Source organism: Mesoplodon densirostris, chromosome 4 (genome assembly GCF_025265405.1).
Source record: "Mesoplodon densirostris isolate mMesDen1 chromosome 4, mMesDen1 primary haplotype, whole genome shotgun sequence".
Classification (NCBI taxonomy): Eukaryota; Metazoa; Chordata; class Mammalia; order Artiodactyla; family Ziphiidae; genus Mesoplodon; species Mesoplodon densirostris.
Window position 1 is genome coordinate 30,637,773 of NC_082664.1, and position 23,144 is coordinate 30,660,916.

General features: G+C 57.5%; 1 protein-coding gene and 1 long non-coding RNA gene across 2 annotated transcripts in view; one reads left to right on the forward strand and one right to left on the reverse strand.

The window, feature by feature from the left end:
- Nucleotides 1–607: 607 nt before the first annotated feature.
- Nucleotides 608–23,144, reverse strand: part of PAPLN (papilin, proteoglycan like sulfated glycoprotein) — a 31,715-nt gene continuing 9,178 nt past the window's right edge. The window contains exons 6-26 of the mRNA XM_060095885.1: nucleotides 22,479–22,602; nucleotides 21,912–21,992; nucleotides 21,663–21,835; nucleotides 21,435–21,558; nucleotides 20,833–20,959; nucleotides 19,651–19,858; nucleotides 18,947–19,129; nucleotides 18,584–18,725; nucleotides 12,818–12,898; nucleotides 12,395–12,650; nucleotides 11,268–11,388; nucleotides 10,810–10,924; nucleotides 9,325–9,802; nucleotides 8,403–8,540; nucleotides 8,143–8,267; nucleotides 7,727–7,880; nucleotides 6,958–7,095; nucleotides 6,137–6,264; nucleotides 5,922–6,030; nucleotides 3,439–3,605; nucleotides 608–1,055 (exon numbers count right to left, since the gene is read on the reverse strand). Of these exons, the coding sequence (XP_059951868.1) occupies nucleotides 913–1,055; nucleotides 3,439–3,605; nucleotides 5,922–6,030; nucleotides 6,137–6,264; nucleotides 6,958–7,095; nucleotides 7,727–7,880; nucleotides 8,143–8,267; nucleotides 8,403–8,540; nucleotides 9,325–9,802; nucleotides 10,810–10,924; nucleotides 11,268–11,388; nucleotides 12,395–12,650; nucleotides 12,818–12,898; nucleotides 18,584–18,725; nucleotides 18,947–19,129; nucleotides 19,651–19,858; nucleotides 20,833–20,959; nucleotides 21,435–21,558; nucleotides 21,663–21,835; nucleotides 21,912–21,992; nucleotides 22,479–22,602 (3,315 nt within the window). The 3' untranslated portion in view covers nucleotides 608–912. The remainder of the gene's footprint in view (nucleotides 1,056–3,438; nucleotides 3,606–5,921; nucleotides 6,031–6,136; nucleotides 6,265–6,957; nucleotides 7,096–7,726; nucleotides 7,881–8,142; nucleotides 8,268–8,402; nucleotides 8,541–9,324; nucleotides 9,803–10,809; nucleotides 10,925–11,267; nucleotides 11,389–12,394; nucleotides 12,651–12,817; nucleotides 12,899–18,583; nucleotides 18,726–18,946; nucleotides 19,130–19,650; nucleotides 19,859–20,832; nucleotides 20,960–21,434; nucleotides 21,559–21,662; nucleotides 21,836–21,911; nucleotides 21,993–22,478; nucleotides 22,603–23,144) is intronic.
- On the forward strand, nucleotides 1,881–6,460 carry LOC132487945 (uncharacterized). Its single transcript, XR_009531707.1, has 3 exons — nucleotides 1,881–4,260; nucleotides 4,577–4,767; nucleotides 4,977–6,460. It is a non-coding gene; the product is annotated as an uncharacterized LOC132487945 (long non-coding RNA).

Here is a 23,144-nt window from a genome sequence, read left to right on the forward strand (position 1 = left end):
CGTCCCCTGCATTGGCAGGCGGATCCTTAACCACTGCACCACCAGGGAAGCCCAACAGTCTGGTTTTTATCTGGCAGCAAGTATTGTGCATCAGAGATTCCGGCTTGAGGAGGAGAGGCTCCTTGTTGGTCACTGCACCGAACAGGCCCACCTGCTCCCTGCAGGTGTGAGACGATCCTCACGGCTTGGCTTTGCATGTCCGCCTCGGGAGGAGGGCTCCAGCCTCTTGACGAAAGGAAGGAGCTTTTCTAGTTCTTTCATAATCAGATAATGATGCAGTGGCTGCTCTTTCACCCCAAATCCCTATACTGAGCCTTTCATTTATATTCCACTTCGTCGACAGTTTTCACAAACATCATGCTGTTAATGACCCTACACACAGATGGGAGGGATTTGAAGCTGGCTGCTATGCTACCTAGAAGGGCGAGAGGGACCAGAGCAATGAACCACTGTTTGGACCCCAGATGAGACCTAGTTTGAGCAAAGTATGCTTCCCTGACACAACAGGAGTTAGTGTTCCCGTAGAAGATAGGTATTAACTTTGAGATCATTACACACCTCCCCACACAGCTTTAAATGAAGTGAGAACCCTGGTAGCTTTCTTTAAAACACAGTGAACTGATCCTGTATAAAAAATTTTAGAGGCAAGTTGTAAAGTGAAGGGTGTCCTTATCCAAATAGATGCTTTTTCTTGACAACTCAGCAGGCGCGTGTGGCACGTCAGAGAAGCCAACACTGCTGGGACTCCAGAGGGAGGCTGCCGCTGGTGCCCAACAGCTGGAGCAGCTTTGAAGAGGCCAGTGTCTCCGGAGAACTCCCTTTGCCAGCCACACGGGGGAGACCGAGAGCCTGTCTTCCCTTCTCCCAGCCCTCTGAGTTGTATCCTTGCTGCCAGATGGGCTGAGCGGGAGGCTAGACACGGGAACAGCTTGCACAGCAGAAGCTGGAGTAGTACTCGTTGCCGCAGAGCCGGGCCTGCAGGATCAACTCACAGTTGGCCAGCTCCGGCTGGTCGATGCACTCCCTGCCGGGGTCCCTCGGCGCGGTGGCCAGTGCTGCGAGACAACCGGGGAGAGAGGGTGGTAAGAAAGCTCTGTGTAGGCTGAGAACGCTCCCCTACCGTTTCGTTTCATTTCATTTCATTTCCCTGAAAGGAAAGTGCTGTCACTCTGTAACCCTGTGACACCTGTATGTACAGCTGTGGGAGGGCTCTCAGTCTCCATGGTCACTGGCCTCACGTCAGCATGCAGTGGTCCTCCCCTTCTTTTGCAGCTTTGGCCCAGTGCACAGCCCATCACAGACTCCCAAATATTGACTGCCTGGACGATTAAACATCTCTGGAAGTTAACCCCCTGCCCTGACCATTGAGACCTCAAGAGCTGGACGACACTGTTGCAGCCTCTGGATGGGGCAGAAAAGAGAGCAGGGTCAGCCCTAAGCACAACTGAGTCGGCAAAGGCTGTGTTCTCTCTTTCACTGCTGGTTTCCTCCCACCTCAAAAGTTTTGTGCCTTCAGTGGCCCCGGCTTAGTCACTTAGTTCCCCATCTTTCCAATTTTTCCACTTCCCCCAGAGACAGCAAAGAGTATTAGGCAAGGTGATAGGAGGACAGGCTGTGAACTGTGGCACTGATACTACATCGAGCACAAAGCGCTGGTTGCCTCCCCCTCTGAATTTACTGGAAGCTTCAGTATCTTATAAATCCCTGTGAGAGTTTCATCCTGCTGCTTCATCTTAGCACTGAAGTGGCCTTTTCTTTCTGGAAGGGGCTCTTATGACTCAGCTTGGCTTAGGCCTGAGCAGCACCTCCCTGAAGTCACCTCATGGGGCTGGGGATGGCCTACTCCATGCCCTCTCCCCTGCTTCCTCCCAAAATACAACTGAAAGACCGTACCTAACAAGTGGACGGCTGTATAAAGGCTTGGTTTATCGATAATACAAGAATACGAACTACCTACCTTTACATAAAGAGCAAGCCATCTATGTCTATTCTTAAAAATCATAACTTTGGTATCAACTTTATCTCAGCCATTGCAGCCCTTGGACCCATCACGGCCAGAGGTGAGGAGGTGCTGGGCTTGCTGGTGAAGCACGCTGGTTGCCTGGGCGCCATCATGGCTCTGCCACTTCTAGCTGGGGGTCTCTGGGCAAATTAATATGACTTAAGCTCTCTGTGTCTCAGTTTTCTTATCTGAAGTGGAGATAATAATAGCCCCTGGGGCACATAGTAACCATGGCTAGAATGTGAGCACGTAACTGTTTTGCCCCATAGCATTCCCACTCACTTAGAAAAGTGTGAGTGACCCCCCCACCATGTTTTAACCCTACAATATTTTCTGTTTCTCACCCTAAGCTTTTAGGCAAAAAGCTTGAGAGGTCTTCACAGTAGAAGTATGTCCCTTACACCAGAGTGTGACTAGCACAAGGTCCCCCACCCTGATTCGAACACTGCAGTTCCAACATGCCACCAAACCACGAATAGGGCACAGTAAGACAGCCTCAAGCAGTGAAATGCTACAAAAAGCTTAAATGGGCGACAGCAGATAACATGCAGCCTAATCGATGGAAGGAACACTGTTAAAGGAGGGAGGGAGAGAGCGTCTCATCAAGAAAGGTCCCCCACCTGCCGCCCACACAAAAAAAAGTAAGATTAGCAACGCTCATCTAACGGGGCGGGAGATAGGTAGCTGGACTGAGGCCATAGTGTCCTATCCAGGAAGGCAGTCACGTCACACCACATGAGGAGCCCCACCAAACTTCAGCATCAACCACATTTCTGATTACAATTTAGCTTCCCAGATAGACATGTCTATAGCTAATCGCAAACATGCCCATCTGGATCCTCCTAACAGCTCTCCTCACATAAATCTGCCTTCTGGCCTGTCTCAAGTCTCGTAAGTTTGGTAAATACACAGACGTCTAAGGATCTATTTGCTGGGCAGGACAGAGGTGAAAAGTGGCCCCTGCAGGACGGTGCTTTGGCCAAGGCAACGCCTTCCCGCAGGCACATACTCTGTCACTGAGCCTCTGAGCACCTGGTGATGCTGAGCACCGCACTGGGCCCTGGGACATGCGTCCCAGTCGCTGTATGAAGGAGCTCACAGACTGGAAGCCCACTGTCAGTCCCGCTCACTAAGCAACATTTCTACCAGACTTCAACCTCTAGCCTGGCCAATTCCAGCCTCAGCACCACAGACAGGAGGCAGCCAGGCCTGACCATCCAGGCTGACCAGCACGGAAAGGCCCTGGCAGTTCTCTCCCAGGGCTGTTTCAAGCCCCATGACAACTGGCCTGCTCCAAGTCACACTACCAGGAACTGGCAAGGTGAGGCAGGATTTGGAGTTGAGTCCCTTGGACTGAAGAGCTTGCCCCCTCCGCATTCTGCAGCAGGCAGCCAGCTCTCAAGGACAAGCAGATGCCTGGGGTAGGCCTTCCTTACCCCGCGGGACCACCTTCACCTCGGTGCTGCGGCTGACCGCCTGGCTTCCACGGTAGGCGCTGCATGTGTAGGAGCCCTCGTCCCTGGCCCGCAGGTTGTGGATCAGCAGTGTGCCATCCGGGGACTGGTGGACACGGTGGCCATCAGCCCGCACCGGCAGCCCGTTCCTGGAGGGGAGAGGACGCTGGGAGAGCTGTCCAGGCCCTCATCTTCAGGCCCTGGGAAGCTGTGCCAGCCCTCCCGGGGCCAGGAGGAGGAGGTGACCCAAGGCCACTCCAGAGCCAACGACTCCCTCTTCGCGGCCCCTCACCTTAAGGAAGGGATGGGTCTGGTACCAAGATGATAGACCAGCAACGCCGAAGCAAAATACCTCGGAAGTGAGGTGGACTCACACCAGCTGATCTAAGTGTAGCTCTGACCCTTATCCCCAGGAGTCTCTCTCTCTCCCTCTTCATCCACAGAGGTCCTCTAAGCAGCGGGATGAAGGACATGAGCATCCCTGCCTCCAAGGAGGTGGGGCGGGGTGCAGGTGGTAGGGGAGCCTTCCCTAAGGAGGACAGCTGGCCGAGGCCTGACCTGAGGGTGAGGAGGAGCGGCTGGCTGACGGAGGACACGGGGACTCGGGGGTTTGAAGGAAAGCCACGGCTGGAGCAAGGAGAGTGGGCGTAGGAGGAGGTGCGCACGGCTCCGGTCAGGAGTCTGGACCGGATCCTGGGGGTAAGCGAGGGGTGTGAGCTGAGCAGGACTGACAACGCCACGTGTGCTTGGAAAGCATCACCAACCGCAGCGTGGGGCAGGGACAAGCCCAAGGGCAGAGGCCAGGTGAGTGGCTGCTGCAGGTGTGCACACAGGTTGACGAGACAGTAAAGCAAAGGGACCTGGGTGAGGGTCAGAGGTGGGAGGTGGGAGGTGGGGGAGAAGAAAAGATCAAGGGTAGCAGGTTCCTAGCTTGGTTACTGGGCAGTGGTGGTGCCCCTCCACTGCGGGGAGGTCCAGGGCAGGATGAGGAGTGAATGGTGAGGTTATTTTCCCCCATTTTGCATTTCGGGTGCTCTGAGACACCAGGAGGCATCAGATTTGAGGTCTGGACCCAGGTAGTGTCTCAGCACTGATAGTCCTGGAAACTTCATGTCTACAGGGCTACTCAAGGTGAAGTGAGAGAGAGAAAAGCCGAGGACCAAGGACCAAGGACAGACCTCAAGGTACACCAGCCTCTCAGAGAGAGGGATGTGATGAGCGGGCCAGGAAAAGAGAAGCAGCAGCTGGAGAAGCAGGAAGGAGACTGCAGGTCATGTGGGACTGAGTCTGTTCAAGGACTGAGGAACGGAGGTACTGGTGACCTCGGTCAGGGCAGTGTCCCTGGCATGGGGGTGCGGGGGTGGAGGAGAGGCCCCGGGGCAAGGGCTGAGCTGGCAGCAGGGAGGTGAGCAGACCGAGACAATGTAAACAGCCGTGCATGAAGGGGACGCGATACAGGACCCCACTGCAGGGAAACACTGGGTCAGAGGAGGGTGTGTTTATGTTTGTTTGTTTTGAAGAGGGGTGTCCTGAGCATGTTTGCTGCTGGGAAGATCCAGGCCTGATAGGATAATCACAGCCACAGCTGATCAGGGCAGGGCCGGCTGAGAGCACCAGCTGAGAAGCCTGCAGAGGCTCCCACCACCTTCCCTGGCATCAAGGCCACAGAGAAGCAGCCGACCTCCGTGACCCTCACCGCTCCTGCCAGTGTGCGGGCCCATTCCCATCCTGGCATCATCGCTCCAATACTCACAGTTGAGGCTTGACCAAGAACATCCTTCCCTTCATCCGTTCTCCCAGACAGGAGACAACCTCACCCCACTGTGCACAGACGCACTTAGGGCAAACCTCTGGAGCCTGGGGGACACTGGGCCATCTCCTGCCTGGGAGTTTCTGGGGGGCTCAGATTACCCCAGGATCCCCAGAGCCTAGCCCAATCCTGACATATTGCAAGGAGGAAGTGGGCAAAAAACCGCTGAATGAATAAAAGACCAACAGATTTGGAGCAAAAGACCACTGAAGTCCTCAAAGCTGTGTGCAGCCCAGGGTTTCTCAACGCCAGTGGAGATTCTGTCACCCAGGAAACATTTGGCAACATCTGGAGGCTTTTTATCGCCATGACTTGGGAGGGAGCACCGCCGGCATCCGGCAGGTAGACGGCCTGGATGCTGCGAGACGTCCTCCAGCGCACCCCAACAGATGAACACGTCAGCCCAAAATCTCAACAGTGCCGAGGTTGAGAAACCCGGGGTAGCCCGATCAACAGAAAAGAGCAGTCCCAGGGGGCTTGCGTGTGTCGGAAGCCCCCCCTTCCCTGACACCAGGCCGGGAGGCAGGAGTGGAAGAATAAGCGGTGGGGGCGGTGGTGACCGCAGCGTCCTGCAGGAAGGTGCACCCCCCGTCTGGGCTGTACCCCCTCAGGTACGAGGGCCCGAGGGCCAGGCCGGCCTGGAGCAGAGCCTTACCTGGACCATCTGATGGTCACGCTTTCGCCCGCCACCGCACACAGCAGCCTGGCCGTGTCACCTTCTGGCACCATCACCGTAGAGGGCAGCCCTGTGATTGTCAGCTCCCCTGGGCCCAAGGAGGGGGCACTGTCAGCCACCACGCCCAACCTGCACCACCTGACCTCAGAGGCCACCGGCCACACTCACCCTCCCGCCCGGGACTGCCGCCTTACCCAGAACTCTGAGCTGGACCCAGTGCTGGTCTCGGTCCTGCCCGTTGACTGCAACACAGGTATAGAAGCCTCCATCTTCCACAGCCACGCGGCTGATGACCAGGGAGCCGTCGGACTGCAGCTGGTGTCTGGGGGCCAAGCACAATCAGGCGTCCCCACCCCAAGGCACCTGGCAGGGGGCAGGAGGGGCAGGATCTTCCCTCCCCTGGTGAGAGGCTGAGCAGCCCCTGCCGTCAGTGGGATCTGACCAAGGGCCAGTCGGCCTCAGGCCCTGAGGCCCTCCAGCTGCTGGCACTCTCCTTAAAGATGCCTGACTTTAGAGCCTGAATAAACAAGTCAAGTTTTCTGATATAAAATAATTCTGGTTTGTGTTTCTAGTTTTTGCTACACTTGTTTACTAGGCTCAGTCCTGGTTCTCCCACTTAGGAGCTGTGTGGTGCTCAGCTTGTGCGTGTCAAATGGGGATAAAATAGCACCCACCTATTTGGTCTCCTCTGCAGGTCATACGGAGGAGAGAAGCCTCACCTCCGAACGGGCTCAACAAACGTGAGCCCTTGTGATTACAGCCAGAAGTGTGTCCGTCCCCGTTTCCTCGCTCAGCTGTCACCTCTGTTAGCAGGCCCTTCCTTCTGTCTGCTAACCACACTCCGGAAAGGCCCAGAGACCCAAATGCGGTCTGCCCGAGGAGCCCGACGCCACAGCTCCAACCCTCAAGGGGCCCTGGGGTCCTGCTCAGGACCAGGGGGCACCTGCAGCTCCCTCTCCCAGTGGGAGTGCAGCTGGAGGCCGGCCAGGAGGGAGGGGAAAGGAGCTGAACGAACCTGGGAGAAGAGAGGGGCTGCCCATCTCTCTGCCACTCGACGCTTGCGGGTGGGAAGCCCTCGGCACGACAGGTCAGCCGGATCTGCTGGCCTGGATGGGCGTCCACCACCCCAGGCTGGTGCCGGTCCAGATGCAGCCTGCAGAGCAAGCACCCCACGGCCGTGAGGGGGTCCTTGCCGCTGCCTCTCCCCCACTCCCACCCACGCCAGGGGACGGGACCTCTGCACAGCCTCGTGGGCCCCTTCCCCATCTCCAGCCAGATTCCGCTTCCCAACATCACCCCTTGGTTCCGGTTGAGACATCTGGGACCAGGTCTAAAAGACACCTGTGGCTTATCTCACCTCCCCACCCAGAACCTCCGACTGTCGCCCGCCCGCCCGCCCTGCGCGTCTGCCTCCAGGTCCTGACTTGGGCACCCCCAGCTCTCTGCGTCCCCTCCGTGAACTGCCCTTCTTCAAGGCCTTCTCAGGCCCTCTAGCTGCCAGTGTCCTCCCCTCCCTCAGCTCCTGAGGCCTGGGCCAGGCCCCGGCTCCATGCCCCACGGCTCGGGGTGGTGGGCGGGGTCCCCTTCCTCCTCCAGAAGCTGAGCTCTGGGAGCCATGCTTCCCCAGCCCTCCCCTCACAGAGCCCTGAGCAGGGGCCAGCAAGCCTGCTCACAGCACACGCTGGCCTGGGACCACCCACCCTCCCCGCTCTCTCCGAGACCGCCCCTAACCCCGGCCGCAGTGGGGCAGAGACCACGAGCAGGACAGCACTGCACACTGTTACCTGCTCGTGGGCCGCGGGTGCGAGGAGGAGACGGCCCCCCGGCCCCCAGAACCGCCCCCTAGGCTGGGGTCCCGAGGACTGTGGCCCTGGGCTGGGTCCCTGGCCTGAGGGAAGTGCCTTGGTTCAGCCTCAGGAAGCACGGCCACATCACCCCCTGTCATGAGGCCAGGAGAAGCAAGGGGTGAGCTGCGGGGAGAAGGGGGTGGAAGGAAGGGGGGGCCATGGGGCCGGCGGGGGACCGATGGAGAAATGAGGGCCACGAGCCCAGCTGGAGCATGTGGTCCCTGCCACCAGGAGGCCCTGGCCCAAGGAAACACTAGTCCTCCAGTGTGGAGGCCCCCCGGCCCAGGCCCTCCCGGCCGGTACCCCACCCCAGGGCCCGTGAGAACCCACTGCGGAGGGGTGGGGACAGAGACCTGTGATGCGAAGCTGGATCTTCTGAGAGTCACGGTCTGGCCTGGTGCTGCCACAGCTGTAGGTGCCAGTATCCTCTGCCCGCAGGGGGCTGATGACCAGGGAGCCATCGGGCTGCAGCTGGTGCCTGAATGAAGAGAGGGCGCTTGAGCTCTGGGCTCCTGAGGCAACAACGAGCCTGGCTCCCACAAGAGGCGCCGTCGCCCCACACTCACCCACCCGTCCCATGAGATCAGAGGGACTGTGCAGGCTGCACACACACCTGGCAGAGGAGATGGGCCGCCCGTCTTTCTGCCACCTGGCGTGGGGGTCCAGGGAGCTGTCATCTGGGCAGAAGAGCCGCACCAGCTGCCCCAGGGCCACCTGTACCAGGGAGAGCTCCGAGCCTGCCAGGGTGATCCTGGAAAGGTGGGAGGGAGGGTCTGCATGAGTGCCGGGACCAGGGACTTCACTACACAGAAAGCTTGGTGCCCATCCCGTCCTGGGCACCTGTGGGGCCACAGGGTCCCAGGGGAAGCCAAGCTCCAGAAGCATGAGGACTCAGGAATCCGCCCTACCCCGCCCCCCGCCCCCCCAATATCCCCAGGCATTGCTACCTCAACCTGTTCCTGCAAGAGCACAGAATAGGCACAGAGCCCAGGGATGGAGAGGCTGGGAGAAAAGCAACACCAGGTTCAGGTGGGGGGCTAAACACATGCCTGATGCCTTTGGAATTCAAAGTTTTGTTTTATTTATTTTGTTTTTAATCTTCCCAAATCTCATTAATATGACAGTCACAAGACTAACAACAAATAAGACCCACATTAAACCTATGAGATCACATCACCATTTTACAGGTCAAGAAACTGAGGCTTCGAGAATTTGGATGAGTTGCCAAAGGTCATGAGCTCATAACCTAGGCCTCAACTAGACAGGCCCTGGGCTATACCGGCAAGATCTGCTGGAGAGTCCAGGCACCACCATCCACCGACTGCCTGACCCTGAGCAAGTCTCATGTCTCCAAAGCCTGAGCTTCCCCATCTGTAGAATGATGGTAGCAAGACCCTCCAGTCTGGGCTGTTTGGAAGATTCCAGGTTAGGGATGGAGGGGGGCCCAGCTGACCTCAGGGTTTTAGCTCCAAAAGGCTCAGCCCTTGGGCCTGGGTCGCTAATCCCCCATCCCACCTGGGGAAGGTGGGCCTCACCTGTAGGAGGAGCTGTGGGAAGGTGGTGCTGGTGGTTCCGCGTCTCCTCCCAGTCCAGCGGCACTGGGCCCAAGCTCCTGGCCCGGGGGCCCTTCTCCCAAGGCCTGTCTGTGGTCCACGGCCCCCGGCCCAGGCTCTTGATCTCGCCACCAGAGGCCACCGGAAGGCGAGGGCTTTCTCTGGACAACAGGCCCCGTCCCGCGCCGGCTGGCTTCCTGCTGGTCCCCAGGACCGCTGCCGCCTCTGCCTCTATGGGTGCTTCGGCCAGAGGCCCCGGGGTCGCGTTGGCGGGGCCCATTTTGGGGCCCCCGGCAGCTGCTCACACACGCCTCCTCTGAGGCAAAGTTATTGGCATTGCCGTGGCAGCCGCCATACCAGAAGCGGTTACACCGGCCCACGGAGGCGATGAAGTACCAGCGGGCGGCCCAGTCCGTGCAGGAGCCATGGGCGCTGGGCAGTAGGCACCGCACGGGGTACACTGAGGGGACAGGGAGTACGCAGGTCACCAGGACCCAGTAACGAAGCTGCAAACGCTGCCCAGGACGTAGGAGTGAGGCCCTTCCCAGGGTATGGAGCACATCTACACTGGGCCCCTGACCAGCCCTGGGGACAGTCTGTTCACTGCCCAGAACTGCCCTGGGCTGGGAACCCAGCAGCCTCCAGAATCATCCCCGTCCGCCTCCACCCCCAGAACTAGAGCCGTCCAAAGGTCAGGGCCGTGAGCTCCCTGGACAGGCTCCCTCGTGCTCTGCCCCACCTGACCCAGGCCCCAAGGGCGCACACAGAGCAACCCCAGGGCCAAACCTTGCTGTGCTTAGCTCACACTGAGGACCCAGCCCTGAGCCCCCAAAGGCCTGTGAAGATGCCCAGTGAGGGGCCCACCCTTGTTCCCAGGGCCCTTCACCAGCTCTGAACCTTCTCCAGCCCCCAGCCTGCCCATAATAATCGCCCTCCTCCCAGGCACAGCCTGCTCCCTCTCCACATTCAGATGTGACCACGCTGCCCCTGCTTAAAGCCCATCCAGGTGCCCAGCCCCCTGCAGACTCAGCCCACCAGCCCACCTGGCTTCCAACGTCCCTGTCATGGTCCCTGGCGCTCCACCCATGCACCCGCCTCACAGCCCTCCCTCCAGGACTCATCCCAGGCAGGGTGGGGACACCCCGTCCATCCCAGCCCTGACCACCCTGTCTCTGGAGGGGGCTGAGCCCTGGGGGCAGCACAGCCTTCCTTCTCTGTGGAATCCCCACCGACAACTCTCCCCAACTCCCACAAGCAACCAGGCGGCGACAAGTGCAAACTGTTGGACACGATAATAATCTGGCACCGTTCTCTGGCCTGGCACCTAGTAGGTGATCAGTAAGTATTTGTGGAAGAAAAGAGCAATACCAAGGCAGTAGGAAGGTTCTTGGCTCTGGGTGGGGTGGCAAGCACAGTGGGACCAGAGCCTCCCCACCAGGAAGGACTAGAAGGGGTGCATCCACTCACTGTAGCTGGGCTGGCCCACACAGCCCTCCCCAAGAGGGCCCACCGCAGAGGCCGTGTTGTCGTAGCAACAGCCGAACCGGGAGCCCCGGCACTCACTGGGCTCGTTCTGCTGGGCCTGGGGAGGAAGCCCAAGGTTGGGAAGTTAGAAATAGGTCTGGCTCTTGGCGGGAACTCTAGGCTGCCAGGCGGAGGATGGCAGGACGAGGGGCAGAACTGTGAACACACGGAGCATAACCCCAGCCCTGGGGGCCGATCAGAGGCCAGGAGAACGCTGGCTGAACCCCCAGCTCCAGCCCAGGCCTGTCGCTGAAGCCCTATGCCCTCCAGAGGATGGTCCAGGCCAGCCGGCTTCAGGGACCTCCTTTCTCCAAGGCTAAAGCTGCAAAGAGCCTGGGTCGCAGTGGCATTGAGCAGCCTTGGGGGCTGGACTCCTGCCCCTCACGTGACCAGACACTTACCGTGGAAGCCTCCTCTCTCGACTGTAGCCTGCTCCCGGTGTTGTTGCGTCCATAGGAGCTCGCACAGCCAGCCTGATGGGGCCCCTCAGCCACAGACACCCCGTCAGGACAGCACCCGAACCTAGACAGACATCACACAGCCCTCCCCTCACCACCCAGCCCTGACCCCCACCCCTAGCAGGGACCCTGAGCTTCCTGCATCCCAGGATCCAGGCTCTGAGGCTCCCTGAGCCAGGGGCTGACCGAGTGAAGATCCGCGTGGGAGACGGGTTGTCCCACGTGCAGGGAGAACCATTTTGTGAACCCCAGTCTCTGCCATGTCCACTGACCGCTTAGAGGCTCCCAGTGAGGGCAACAGGAAAACAATAAGCAGAGCTGAACCCTTAATAATTGAGAGATCTTCAATTCACACAGCCCACCACAAAACTGAGGAGGGGGAAATTCACCTGAACCTGCCCAAATACCAGGTTCCCAGGGAGTTTTTACAAAATGGCAGCAGTTGGGCGATGTGGCGGAAGAGGGTGTCAAAGGAGCCCACCGCTTATTTCCCCTCCACCAGCCAGGAGCTGGGAAGGAAGGTGAAAGAAGGAACATATCAAAGCACCTTCTATGTGCCAGGCACCATGTGATTCGTTTCAGCCTCACAGGAACCCCAGTCAGTGGCTGTCATTGTTCCCAATCCTCAGCAGAGAAAGCCAAGATCAAAGAGGTTAATAACTTGCCCCAAGTCACCCAGCACGCAGCTGGTAAGTGGCTGAGCTGAGAATCACCCCCAGGCTGCTGGGTGCCGGATCTCAGCCCTTAGCACCACAGCCCCTGAGGGAGTGGGGGCCTGGTTTGGATCGGAGAGCTAGAATCATAGCCCCCTTGCCTTCCCAGAGCCTCAGGCTACATCTCAACAGGCTGACTTCTGCAGAGAAAGGAGGGGGTTTGCCCACAGCCGGCAGGTTAAGGAGCTCAGCGAGAGGAAGCCAAGCCCTCGGTTTTGCGCTATCAGGGCAGCTCAGCCTGGAGCTCTGCTAAGCCACCCACGCCCTCTCCGAGCAGAGACACTGCCCGTGCATCGGACACACCCCCTGAACACACACCTTCCCTCTTCGACCTGGGGAGAAGGAAGAGGCACCCACCTGCTTTGCTGACATGAGGCCCCCGGGCAGCCTTGCCACTGCGGCCCAAGAGACGCAGTGTGGCCATCGGGGCAGCACCCATGGGGGCTGTGTCTGCAGTCACGGGACCCCAAGCCAGACCGCAGGGGCTGCTGGTGTGAGGAGTGCCGCAGAGATAGGGCTGGGCCCGGGGCTGGCAGGTGTGGGCTGTGGTCGCCTCTGGGGTTACCCCGAGCTGAGGGTTGCTCCTGGGGTGCCCACCACTGGTCTCTGAAATCTAGAAAGAAGAGGAAGCAAAGGTTATGTGATGTCTCCACCTGGCTCCTCACCCTCCATCTGTGTCTGTATCAGACCCACCTCTCCCGATCCCCCCAAACCACCTGCCGCCACCCTCAATCTCCACCTTAAGGGCCCGGGGCTGGGGGCTTCCCCTGAGCTTCTCACCTGAGGCGGGGGCCTCCCGTGGGCCCAGAGACATCCACGGTTCCCTGGGGCTGGTGTGCATGTCCTGCATGCTGGGGACTTCTGCAGGGAGCCGGGGCAGTCAGGGTGCAGAGGGAAGGCCACCCCCACCAACATCTGCTCCCACCCCACTACTCAGGCAGGACCTGGGGAACCCAGGACAGTAGAAGGAAAAAGGAGCAGACTTGTGTTTTTGTCAACACCCTTCCCAGGTTTCAAGAGAGTCTTTGATCTCATAGAAAATGCTCATGTTCCGTGTTCAGCAAAAGGAAAAGCCACATGTAAAATTAGCGTTTATGTTTGATCCCAATGACATAAAACAAAAAATGATACACATTTTTAATTGGACTGATGAAAACATAAACAATCCAATTTTAAAATGGGCAAGGAACTTGAACATACGCTCCTCCAAAGAAGACACACAGATGGCCAACAAGCACATGAAAAGATGCTCTCCTTCATCAGTCATTAAGGAAACGCAAATCAGAGCCATAAGGAGACACCACTTCGTATGCACTAGGATGACTCTGATCAAAAAAGACTGAAATAACAAGGGTCGGCGAGGATGTGGACAAACTGGAAAGCCAAGCACTGTTGGTGGGAATGTAAAATGGTGCAACACTGTGGAAACAGCCTGGCAGTTCCTCAAAAAGTTAAATGGAGTTACCATATAGCCCAGCAATTCCACTTCTAAATATATACCCAAGGGAATTGAACATACACACCCACGCAGAAACTCCTACATGAATATGTTCATAGCAGCATTATTCATTATGGCCAAAAGGTGAAAACAACCCAAATATCCATCAACAGACAAATGGATAAACAAATTGGATACATCCATATAACTGAATGTGATTTAGCTGTAAAAAGGAATGAAGTGCTGACGTATGCCACAACTTGGATGAACCTCAAAAACATTCTGCTAAGTGAAAGAAGCCAGATGCAAAAGGTCTGCCCTTCCTTTTATCTGATATATCTAGAATTGGCAAATCCATAGAGACAGGGAGCAGATCAGGTGACCAGGGAAGGGGACTAGGGTTAATGGGGAGTGATTACTTGATGGGTACAGGGTGCTTATACGGGGTGATGAAAATTTTTGAACCTAGAGAGTTGGTCGTTGTACAACATCGTGAACACAACAAATAAGAGCACACTGCCTACTTGGACTTCCCTGGTGGCGCAGTGGTTGAGAGTCTGCCTGCCAATGCAAGGGACACGGGTTTGAGCCCTGGTGCAGGAAGATCCCACATGCCGCGGAGCAACTAAGCCCGTGCACCACAACTACTGAGCCTGCGCTCTAGAGCCAGTGAGCCACAACTACTGAAGCCCACGTGCCACAACTACCGAGCCCACAAGCCACAACTACTGAGCCTGCGCGCCTAGAGCCCGTGCTCCGCAACAAGAGAAGCCACCGCAGTGAGAAGCCCGCGCACCGCAACGAAGAGTAGCCCCCGCTCGCCGCAACTAGAGAAAGCCCGTGCACAGCAAGGAAAACTCAACACAGCCAAAAATAAATAAATAAATAAAAACAGCACACTGTATACTTTAAAGTGGTTAACTGTGTTATTGATTTTCATGTCAATTAAAAAAATTCTATATTAAAAACAATTGGATTAATAGATGAAGGTATAGAGAGTAGATGATGAAAAAGTAATTACAACAAAATATTAGTTGTGAATTTGGTGCACACGTGGCTGCTCACCACACAGCTCTTCAACTTTCCTGTGTGATCCAAATTTCTCATCGTCTCTTGTCCAGCTTAGTAAACTTACTAAAAATCACGAACTGTATTCTTAGCATGGGTGAATTTTATGCTGTATGACGTTTAACCACCTCAATATTAAGTTCTTAAAAAGTTTTCATCACAAAATATTAGAGAAAAAATGCAAAAGGCTGAGTAGATAAAATGAGGATAATAGGAATTTTTAAAAAATGATGTCCAAAAGAATACTAGCCGGACACCCCCCAAATGCTCACAGTGACTGTGAAACAGACTCACAGAGAACAGACTTGTGGCTGCCAAGGGGGAGGGGGGTGGGGGAGGGATAGATGGGGAGTTTGGGATTAGCAGATGCAAACTATTACATATAGGATGGATAAACAACAAGGTCCTACTGTATATATAGCACAGGGAACTATATACAATATCCTGGGATAAACTATAATGGAAAAGAACATATATACTTATACACATACATATATATATAAAACTGGGGACTTCCCTGCTGGTCTAGTGGTAAAGAACCCACCTTACAATGCAGGGGATGCGGTTTTGATCCCTGGTCAGGGAACTGGGATCCCACATGACACAGGGCAACTAAGCCCGTGTGCCACAACTACTGAGCTCACGCGCCTCAACTAGAGCCTGCGTGCCACAAGCCACAGAGCCCACGCACTCTGGAACCCACACCACAACTAGAGAAGCCCAGGCGCCGCAACGAAAGATCCTGCATGACTCAACGAAGATCCCGCGTGCCGCAACTAAGACCCAACGCAGCCAAAAATAAATAAAATAAAAAATAATAAATGATAAATCTTTCAAAAAATAAAACTGAATCACTTTGCTGTACAGCAGAAACTAACACAACATCGTAAATCAACTATACTTGAATAAAATAAATTTAAAAAACAAAAAACCCAAAATGCTCACAGTGAAGGTTTCTGAGTGCTTTGTGTGTGTGTGTGTGTGTGTGTTTTGTGAGGCAGAGGTGGCGGGGGGGCCCCCTCCTTCTATTTGTTAGTTTTTCAAATTTTCCACAATAAACATATTACTACATAGTGGAACAAAGTTATAAAAAATAAAATAAGTGAAAATCCCATTCTCACGTGGACATCTTGCCAGTCTCCAGGGAATATTTTAAAAATAATAATTTAGGGTTGGAAGATTCCAGTAGAGAAGCGGTAAAATCTTTGTTTTCATTTTATTACCTACACCACCTGGGCCAAAACCTCGGACAAGGCTGATTCCAGTTCTCTCCCCTGCTCTGGTCTCCTACGCACGTTCGGCCCTGCGTTCATAGTCCCCAGCCAGCCTTGGAATTCCTGCTACCGCTCCGTTGCCTGAAAGGCACCTTTCTGCCAAGCCCACCCTGCCTCTGGCTTCCTCTCCTGTGACTCTTCTCTGCCACCTTTTCAGGCTTAACTTGGAGTCCGGGGCCCCTCCCCACACCCACACCCGCAGGGGATGAGGCTCTGCTGGGCCAGCGCCGGCCCCTCCACTCCCATCATTCTCTCTAAGAGCCTGGATTTCTGCACCTGCTCCCCACCTGGCTCCTGCTTCTCAACTCTCTCCACTTCGGCCTGACACTCAGGCAGGTGCCAAATCTGTCCTAAGCATCTTTCATGGCGTCACTTCTAGCTCCAAAACTTTCAGTGGCTCCCCTGGGCCTATTAGACAAATTTAATCGGTAGCCAGAGGCCTCAGGCCCTCAGCATCGCCCCAGCCCGAAGAGCACCCGCCCTGGACAGACCTGTCATCACCCCCATACCCTGCGCCGAGGGCCGGTCCTGGGCCCCTATTGGTCTCACAGTTACTGAGCACTTGAAATGTGGCCTGAGGGACTGAGAAACTGAGTTTTAAATTTTACCGAACTAGAATTATTTTTAAATGTAAACACTGATACTTGATTCATTTATTAAAAAACGCTTCAGTATGTCTGGAACAACTTGGGGATGTGAATCTGCTTTTTCAACTGTATGTTTCATGACATCTAAATCGAGATCGACTACACCAGTGAAATTTTAGCACTGTGGGTTCGATCCCTGGTCGGGGAACCAGGATCCCACATGCCGCAGGGCAACTGGGCCCGCACGCCACAACCACTGAGCTTGCGTGTCTCAACTAGAGAGCCTGCGTGCTGCAAACTACAGAGCCCACACGCCCTGGAGCCCATGCGCCACAACTAGAGAAGAGAAAACCCACACGCCACAACTAGAGAGAAGCCTGCGCGCCGCAAGATCCCACGTGCCTCGATGAAGATCCCGCATGCCACAACTAAGACCTGATGCAGCCAAAACTAAAAAAATATATATATACTAAATAAATCTTAAAAATAATAAATAAAATGTGGTTCTTAGAAAATTTTAAATGACATGTGGGGCTTGCCTTCTATTTCTATTGGCGAGCACTGCTCAAGAGTCTAGAAAAGACGGGGAAGCAGAGCTGTGTGTCCGCTCAGAAGCCCACCCCTCAGGGGGCCGCCTCTTTGCACCCTCGGCCCCTCCTCCCGGGCACTTGCCAGTAAGCACTACAGCACTAGTTACAGTACCCAAAACAGCAGGAACCACCTAAATTCTAAATTCATACCCACCATGGACTTCTGTGGAGCCCCTAGAAATCACAAGACGAAAATGTTCCCAGACCAAATGTCATTAGGGGGAAAAAAGGAGATACAAAATCACCCATACGTTCCAAGGAAGTTCACTAAAGATTTATCCCAACAATGGATAGGATCAAGGGTAATTTAAGTTTCTCGCTATATACTAATTTTCTAAATTCTCCAAATTTTCCACAATGAACATAATTATTTTTATAATTATGAAAACAGCAATGAAGGTTATTTCTTTTACAACTCAGCCTGGCCTGAAGTTCTCTTTCTGTTTCCCTCCTTCGACCTATGTGAATGCCTCTCTGGGGCAAGTTCAGGACAGCCTCTTCCAGGAAGGCGTCCAGGGTCCTGGGACACCGAGTGGCTCCAGGGAGCTGGACTTGTAAGAGCCCGAGGATCCTCCTGCTCGTGCACCCCAAGGGCCAGGCCCAGGCGAAGGAGCCCCAGGAGCCCGGCCCAGGGTCCCCCAGGGCCTCACCGCCACTGCCACCCACCCTTTGCTTATGGAGTACTGTGTATTCAGGCACTGTGCCAAGCGATCATCACGAGCCTGGAAAGTCAGTCTTATTAACCCCACTGTACGGATGGGCAAACCGAGGATCAGAGAGGAGGGGCAGTTACCCAGGGCCACACGGCTGGTCAGCAGTGAAGTGGAGATTTGAATCCAGGTTAGCTGTTGACTCCAGGCCACTGGCTCTTGGCCACCTTGCCACGTGCCTCCACTGGAACCCAACCATTCCCCCATCATTGGCACATCAGGACCAAAGGCCTCTCTGCAGTATCACAAGGCCAACCACCCACCCCCCGGCTCAGCCCCAACCCATGCCTTCCCTCAGTAACACTTCCTCACACCAAGTAAGTTGCTGGCCTCTGTGCCCTTTGTCCTGCATCTCCTCACGACTGGGCCACCTTCCTTCCCAGTGGGGATGGGGGTGAGGGGAGGCGGGAAGGCAGAGGCAATATGTGAGAACAATCCTTCCCGGACCGCCTCCCTCTCTGCACTCAGTCACCCAGTCATTCAACAATTACTGAGTACCTAGCACGCGCTAGCTAAGTTCTGCAGTGGTTTAAACAGAAAGAAGGAAGGGGACCTGGCCCTCAAGAAGCTTACAGCTAGTAGGCCTACAAGCCATGCACAACCACTGCAGCACCAGGAAACCAACCTAAGAGTGACAGCATTTACAGTGAGCTATGGGGGTGGGGTAAGGGATGCTACCTCCCAGGGGGGAACAGGGCTGCCTGGTGAGGCTGTCTAGAGCCGGACTTTGTGGGTGGCAAAGGCTTCACACACGGTGATGTGTGAGAGCGTTCCAGGTGGCTGACAGCACAGGAAAAGGCCCAGCGGCCGGAAGAGCTGGCCAGGCTGATAGCAGGGAAGGAGGTTGGGCCAGGTACCAGCTGCCCCTCCTGTCCTTACCTGGAGGAAGATGGCAGGGCTGCGTGTTACAGGGCTCCACATCCGCAGGCCTGGATGGCTGCAGGCTCCCGCAGTGGCCGGGTGGGCCAATGGCGCAGACCACCTGGCGCCTCCGAGTGCCCGAGCTGCAGCTCTTGGAGCACTGGAGCCCCCCGGGGTGGGAGTGGGAAGAGAGAACAAGCCCCCAAAGGGAGAGAGACCCTGAGACTGGGTGGGGGGTACCTATAAGGCAGGGGGAAGGGGGAAGGGGGAAGGTGCCTGGTACTGCATGTCACACCCAAGGACAGGCACATGTGCAGCCTCCAGTCAGAGACCCAAGGGACCGGGATTGGGCAGCAGGTATGGGTGGGGGGAAGTACTCACTAGACCCCAGGCGCCTACGTGCCAGGCCTGGTCACTGAGTGGGGGACAGCTGTCATGCACACAGGGCTCAGTGAGGGGGGGACGGTCCTCCAAGGAGCACGCTGTGGCGTGGAGCAGAGACCCCTCGTCACCCCGGCAGGTGACGGTCCGCCTCCGGACGCCAGCGCCACAGCTGAGAGAGCACTGTAAGGGCCGGGCTGTCAGCACGAGCTGGTCCTCGCCCAGCCGGAGGCCCACCAGCCTGGCCCGGAGGGCAGACAGCACCCTACTGCCCCATGTCCAGTTCCCAGGCCCAGAGAGGCCGAGTCATCCTCCTGCGGTTACACAGTCTGAACCACAGCTGCAGATACCAAGCTGAGGTGCGTTTTCCACATCCCTTCATTTGCAACTGCAACATAGGTAGGTGCCAGAAGCAGTGACCAGCAGCCCCAGTTTCTCCCTGGCCCCCAAACAATGTGCCCGGCTTCTTCTTTCCCACCCGGCCTGGGACCCTAGAGAAGGAGGAAGAACAGGGAGCAGGAACCCAGGCCCTCGCTCTAGTCCCAGCCTTGGCCACTGCTTCCAAGACCACACGGCAGGTCACTTTACCCCCAGGATCTGTCTGCCTGAGGCGGAGGACGAGCCTCCCGGCCCTGCCCTGCCACTGCCCAGGCCCAAGACCCAGCTCCTGACTTCCGCCCCTCCTAGCCAGGCCCGGGCCTCACCTCGCCCCAGGGCTCCACGCTCCAGGCTGTGCAGCGCTGCAAGTTGCAGGCCTGCGTGGTAGGGGGCTTCTCAGGCAGGGCCGCACACTCGGAGTCCTCAGCAGCCTCCTGGACGCCGGCGCCATCAGACGAGACACAGTAGACGGTGCGGGACTGGGAGCCGCCCTCACAGGAGGCCGAGCAGGGCGTCCAGGGCCCTGTCTTCCAGCTGGCACAGAGCAGGAGGGCAGTGAGGCTGGCCCTGCAGCAGGGGCCAAGGGCCAGGCCCGAGGGGGCACAGGAGCGGAGGGGGGACCCCCACCTGTCCCATTCTCTGAGCATCAGGCCGTGCAGGTGAGGGGCAAAGAGCCCTACACAAAGGCCAAGGTCCGGCCCTGCTCACCCATCCCCACCACTGTGCACTGGTCCCTATAAACACGGAGCCTGGCCGCCTCCCTCTCAGCGTTCCTGTCCTCACCTGCGTCCCCCTTCCTCCTCCTCACCAGGTCAGCCATCACCCCCAGCCAGACTCCATCCCCTCTGAGCCTGAACTTAGTGGGGGGCATCTCCCGGAGGGGCTGTGCTCACCCAAGTGGGGAGTGGCCCTTCCTGGCTGTGGGGCCCAAGGACCTAGAAGAAAGGGCCATCCCACATGCAAAGCCACGCCCACCACCATCCCAAGAGACCAGCCGCCACCAAGGCCACAGGGAGGAAGGACTGCACAGCCCTGCGGGGAGCCTGTGGCCAAGGAGCACCTGTTCCTGCACACACACTGGGCCCCAGCGAGGGGCCACGCTCTGGGCCGGTGCAGGTAAGAGGTCCCTTGTGCACAAACACAGGCACTGCCGATGCCCTCAGGCCCCTTGGCCCGAGCCCTGGCCCACTCCTTGGCATCTGCCAAGTCCCCTGACAGCTCAGACAAACGGGGCCTCCGATACCCCCCCAACCCTCTCGCCGCCAGCATGGACATCTTGGGCACTGTGTGGGCTCACGAGGGCAGACGCAACAGCCCAGGGTCTCATGCTCAGGACCCCCCACTGCCCCCGCCCGGCTGACGGCTGGCTCCTCCCCCTCTGGCCACAGCTCTGAGGAGCCCCCCAACCTCCTTCTTTGCTCAACGCCTAAAGCGGCTGAGGGACCCCACTCCCTTCCCACCCAAGAGCTTGGGTCCCGCAGGGGCAGAGGGGGCCGGCAGGGCCTCACCGCTTGGTGTGTGGGCAGGGCTGAGGGCTGCAGGGGCGGCGGTCAGCCGGCCGCGGCCGGTGCCGGCACAGGTGTCCGGGGTAGACCTCACTGTCGATGGTGCAGAACACCGGGCGGGTCTGCTGACCTGCAGAGGCCCGGCCGCAGCAGGCAGCCAGTCAGTCCAGACTCGCCAAATGCGTTCTCTGGGCCAGGCACCCTTCTGGACATGTCACCTTGATTAAGCCTCAAATGACCCCCTGGGGTAGGCTGCCATCACCCTCCTCAATTTAGGGATGAGGAAACTGAGGCTCAGAGAGTTGTATCTGTGGGCGACGGAGCCCCGCTCTGACACCTGCCCATTGGCTCCAGGCCCAGCCTCCACCGACAATGGAATACTGTCTCCTGTGAGATGCCACTGCCTCGGGGAAGCCCTCTGGTTCTCTCAGGTTGGGGAGGGGCCCTTCCTCGAGTCCCCTGATCTCTGGGTTTCCCCCAGGTGACCCCCATGACATGAGGCTGTCTCCTCTACTTGTCCACCTCGCACCCACAGCTGGAGCGCCTGGCAGAGAGAGCCAAGCCCCGCGTGCAGCCGCGCCCCCTGACCGGGGCCCTGCCCTCACCTCCACCGCACGTGGCACTGCAGTCGCCCCACGAGCCGTGGCTCCAGCTGAAGCCAGGCCGGGGGGTGCTCAGGGGCAGGTGGTACTCGAAGCGCACGCCAGTGTTGGGCTCCTGGCTGATGAGCTGTGCAGGAGGGTCCCCACTTGAGGCCTGATGCCAGGGGCCCGTGCCCGCCCAGCCCGCAGCCCTCCTGCCGGCCGCCCCCCTCTCCCGCCAGCCCCGCTCACCTCGACGATCAGGGGCTCCGAGGTGGGGCCGCGGGCATGGAGCCGCTCGGGTGCCAGGTCCCCCTCCGCTCCCCGCTCATAGTGCAGGATGGTGCTGGCCACAGGTAGGGCCCGGGCGCCCTCAATGGTCCAGTGCCCGTTGAGGTAGTATTCACCACGGACGCTCCTCACCGCTGTGCGGGGCAAGCACCCAGGTCAGCTGCCCTGGCAGGACCCGCCCCCCTGCCCCAGACCCAAAACCTGCCTCACCCAGGAAATTCCTGCTGGCGGCCGCCTCCTCAATGCGGATGCTGGTGGCCCCCACGGGAACTATGAGGATCTGGTTGTAGCCTGAGGGGACAGAGATGCTCCGGGACCACTCGGCCACAGGGCGGAGGTGGCCTTGAGGATGCTAAGTGCCCGGTAGCACAGGTGGGGTCAGGGAAGGGCGAGGAGGACACTGGCAGGGCGGGGTGCTTGGGAGAGAGCGTTCCTGAAGGAGCAGACGGCCTTACGGAGCCCAGAGGGCCGGGCGGGCTCCAGCACCCGTACTGACCGGGAGGGGAGGGGCAGATGGGGACAGTGGGGGAAGGGAGGAAGAGGCATCCAGGTGGCCCCCGGATAAGGGGGCAGAGACCCTAGTGTGAGCCCACAGGCTCATGGACAAGGGTTTGGCCTCCACCCTGAGGCGTGACCTCAGGCCTTTCATGACCTGAGGGCCAGATCAGACCCTCTAAGTGCCATGAGAGCAACTCAGCCAGTGAGGGAGACAGGCCAGGAAGGAGCAGGTAACAGACCCTTGTCTCAGCTGTCTGTGGACCCCGGGAGGAGCCCCACCTCTGCTGAGGTCATTGGCATCAAAGACGCCTGTGACGGGGTAGCAGGTCGTGCCATCACCACCACACTGCAGACACCTGTCCTCCTGCTTCGACGAGTCCAGGTTGTGGTCACAGCCGACAACCTGCCAGGCAGAGATGAGGGGAGATGGGAGAGACCAGAGTGAGTCACGGTCACACCAGGACTTGAACCCTGGCCGCGTAGCCAGGTCCAGGAGGCGCAGTAACCATTCATTAGCCATGGGGGCCGAGTAAACCTTGAATCTGGCCTGTGGCTGACAATCCACCTCTTCTGCCTACTCGGCACCCGTGTCCCCTTCTCTGGCAATAGCACCTCATTTTCCTTCCTTTGTGGGAGCCACCTCTCTCCCACAGAGTTTGCATACAGTTCCCCAACAGTGGCTTCGGGCCAATCAGCAGGTTGTATGCCTTGCTCAAAGCTCACATGGGGAGCCCCAGGCCAGGACAACCCAAAGGCAACCTCAGGTTGCTGGAACTCCTGGGAATAGGGCGCCCTGTCCCAGGGGGTTGCCAGGGTGGGACAACTGAAGCCTGGGCTGCTGGGCCTTCTTCACACCTCATCAGAAGAACCTGTCTGCCCCTAAGCGGACCGAAGAGACAAGGAGAGAGATGTTTCCAGCATCATCATTCAAGCACCTGCAGCCAG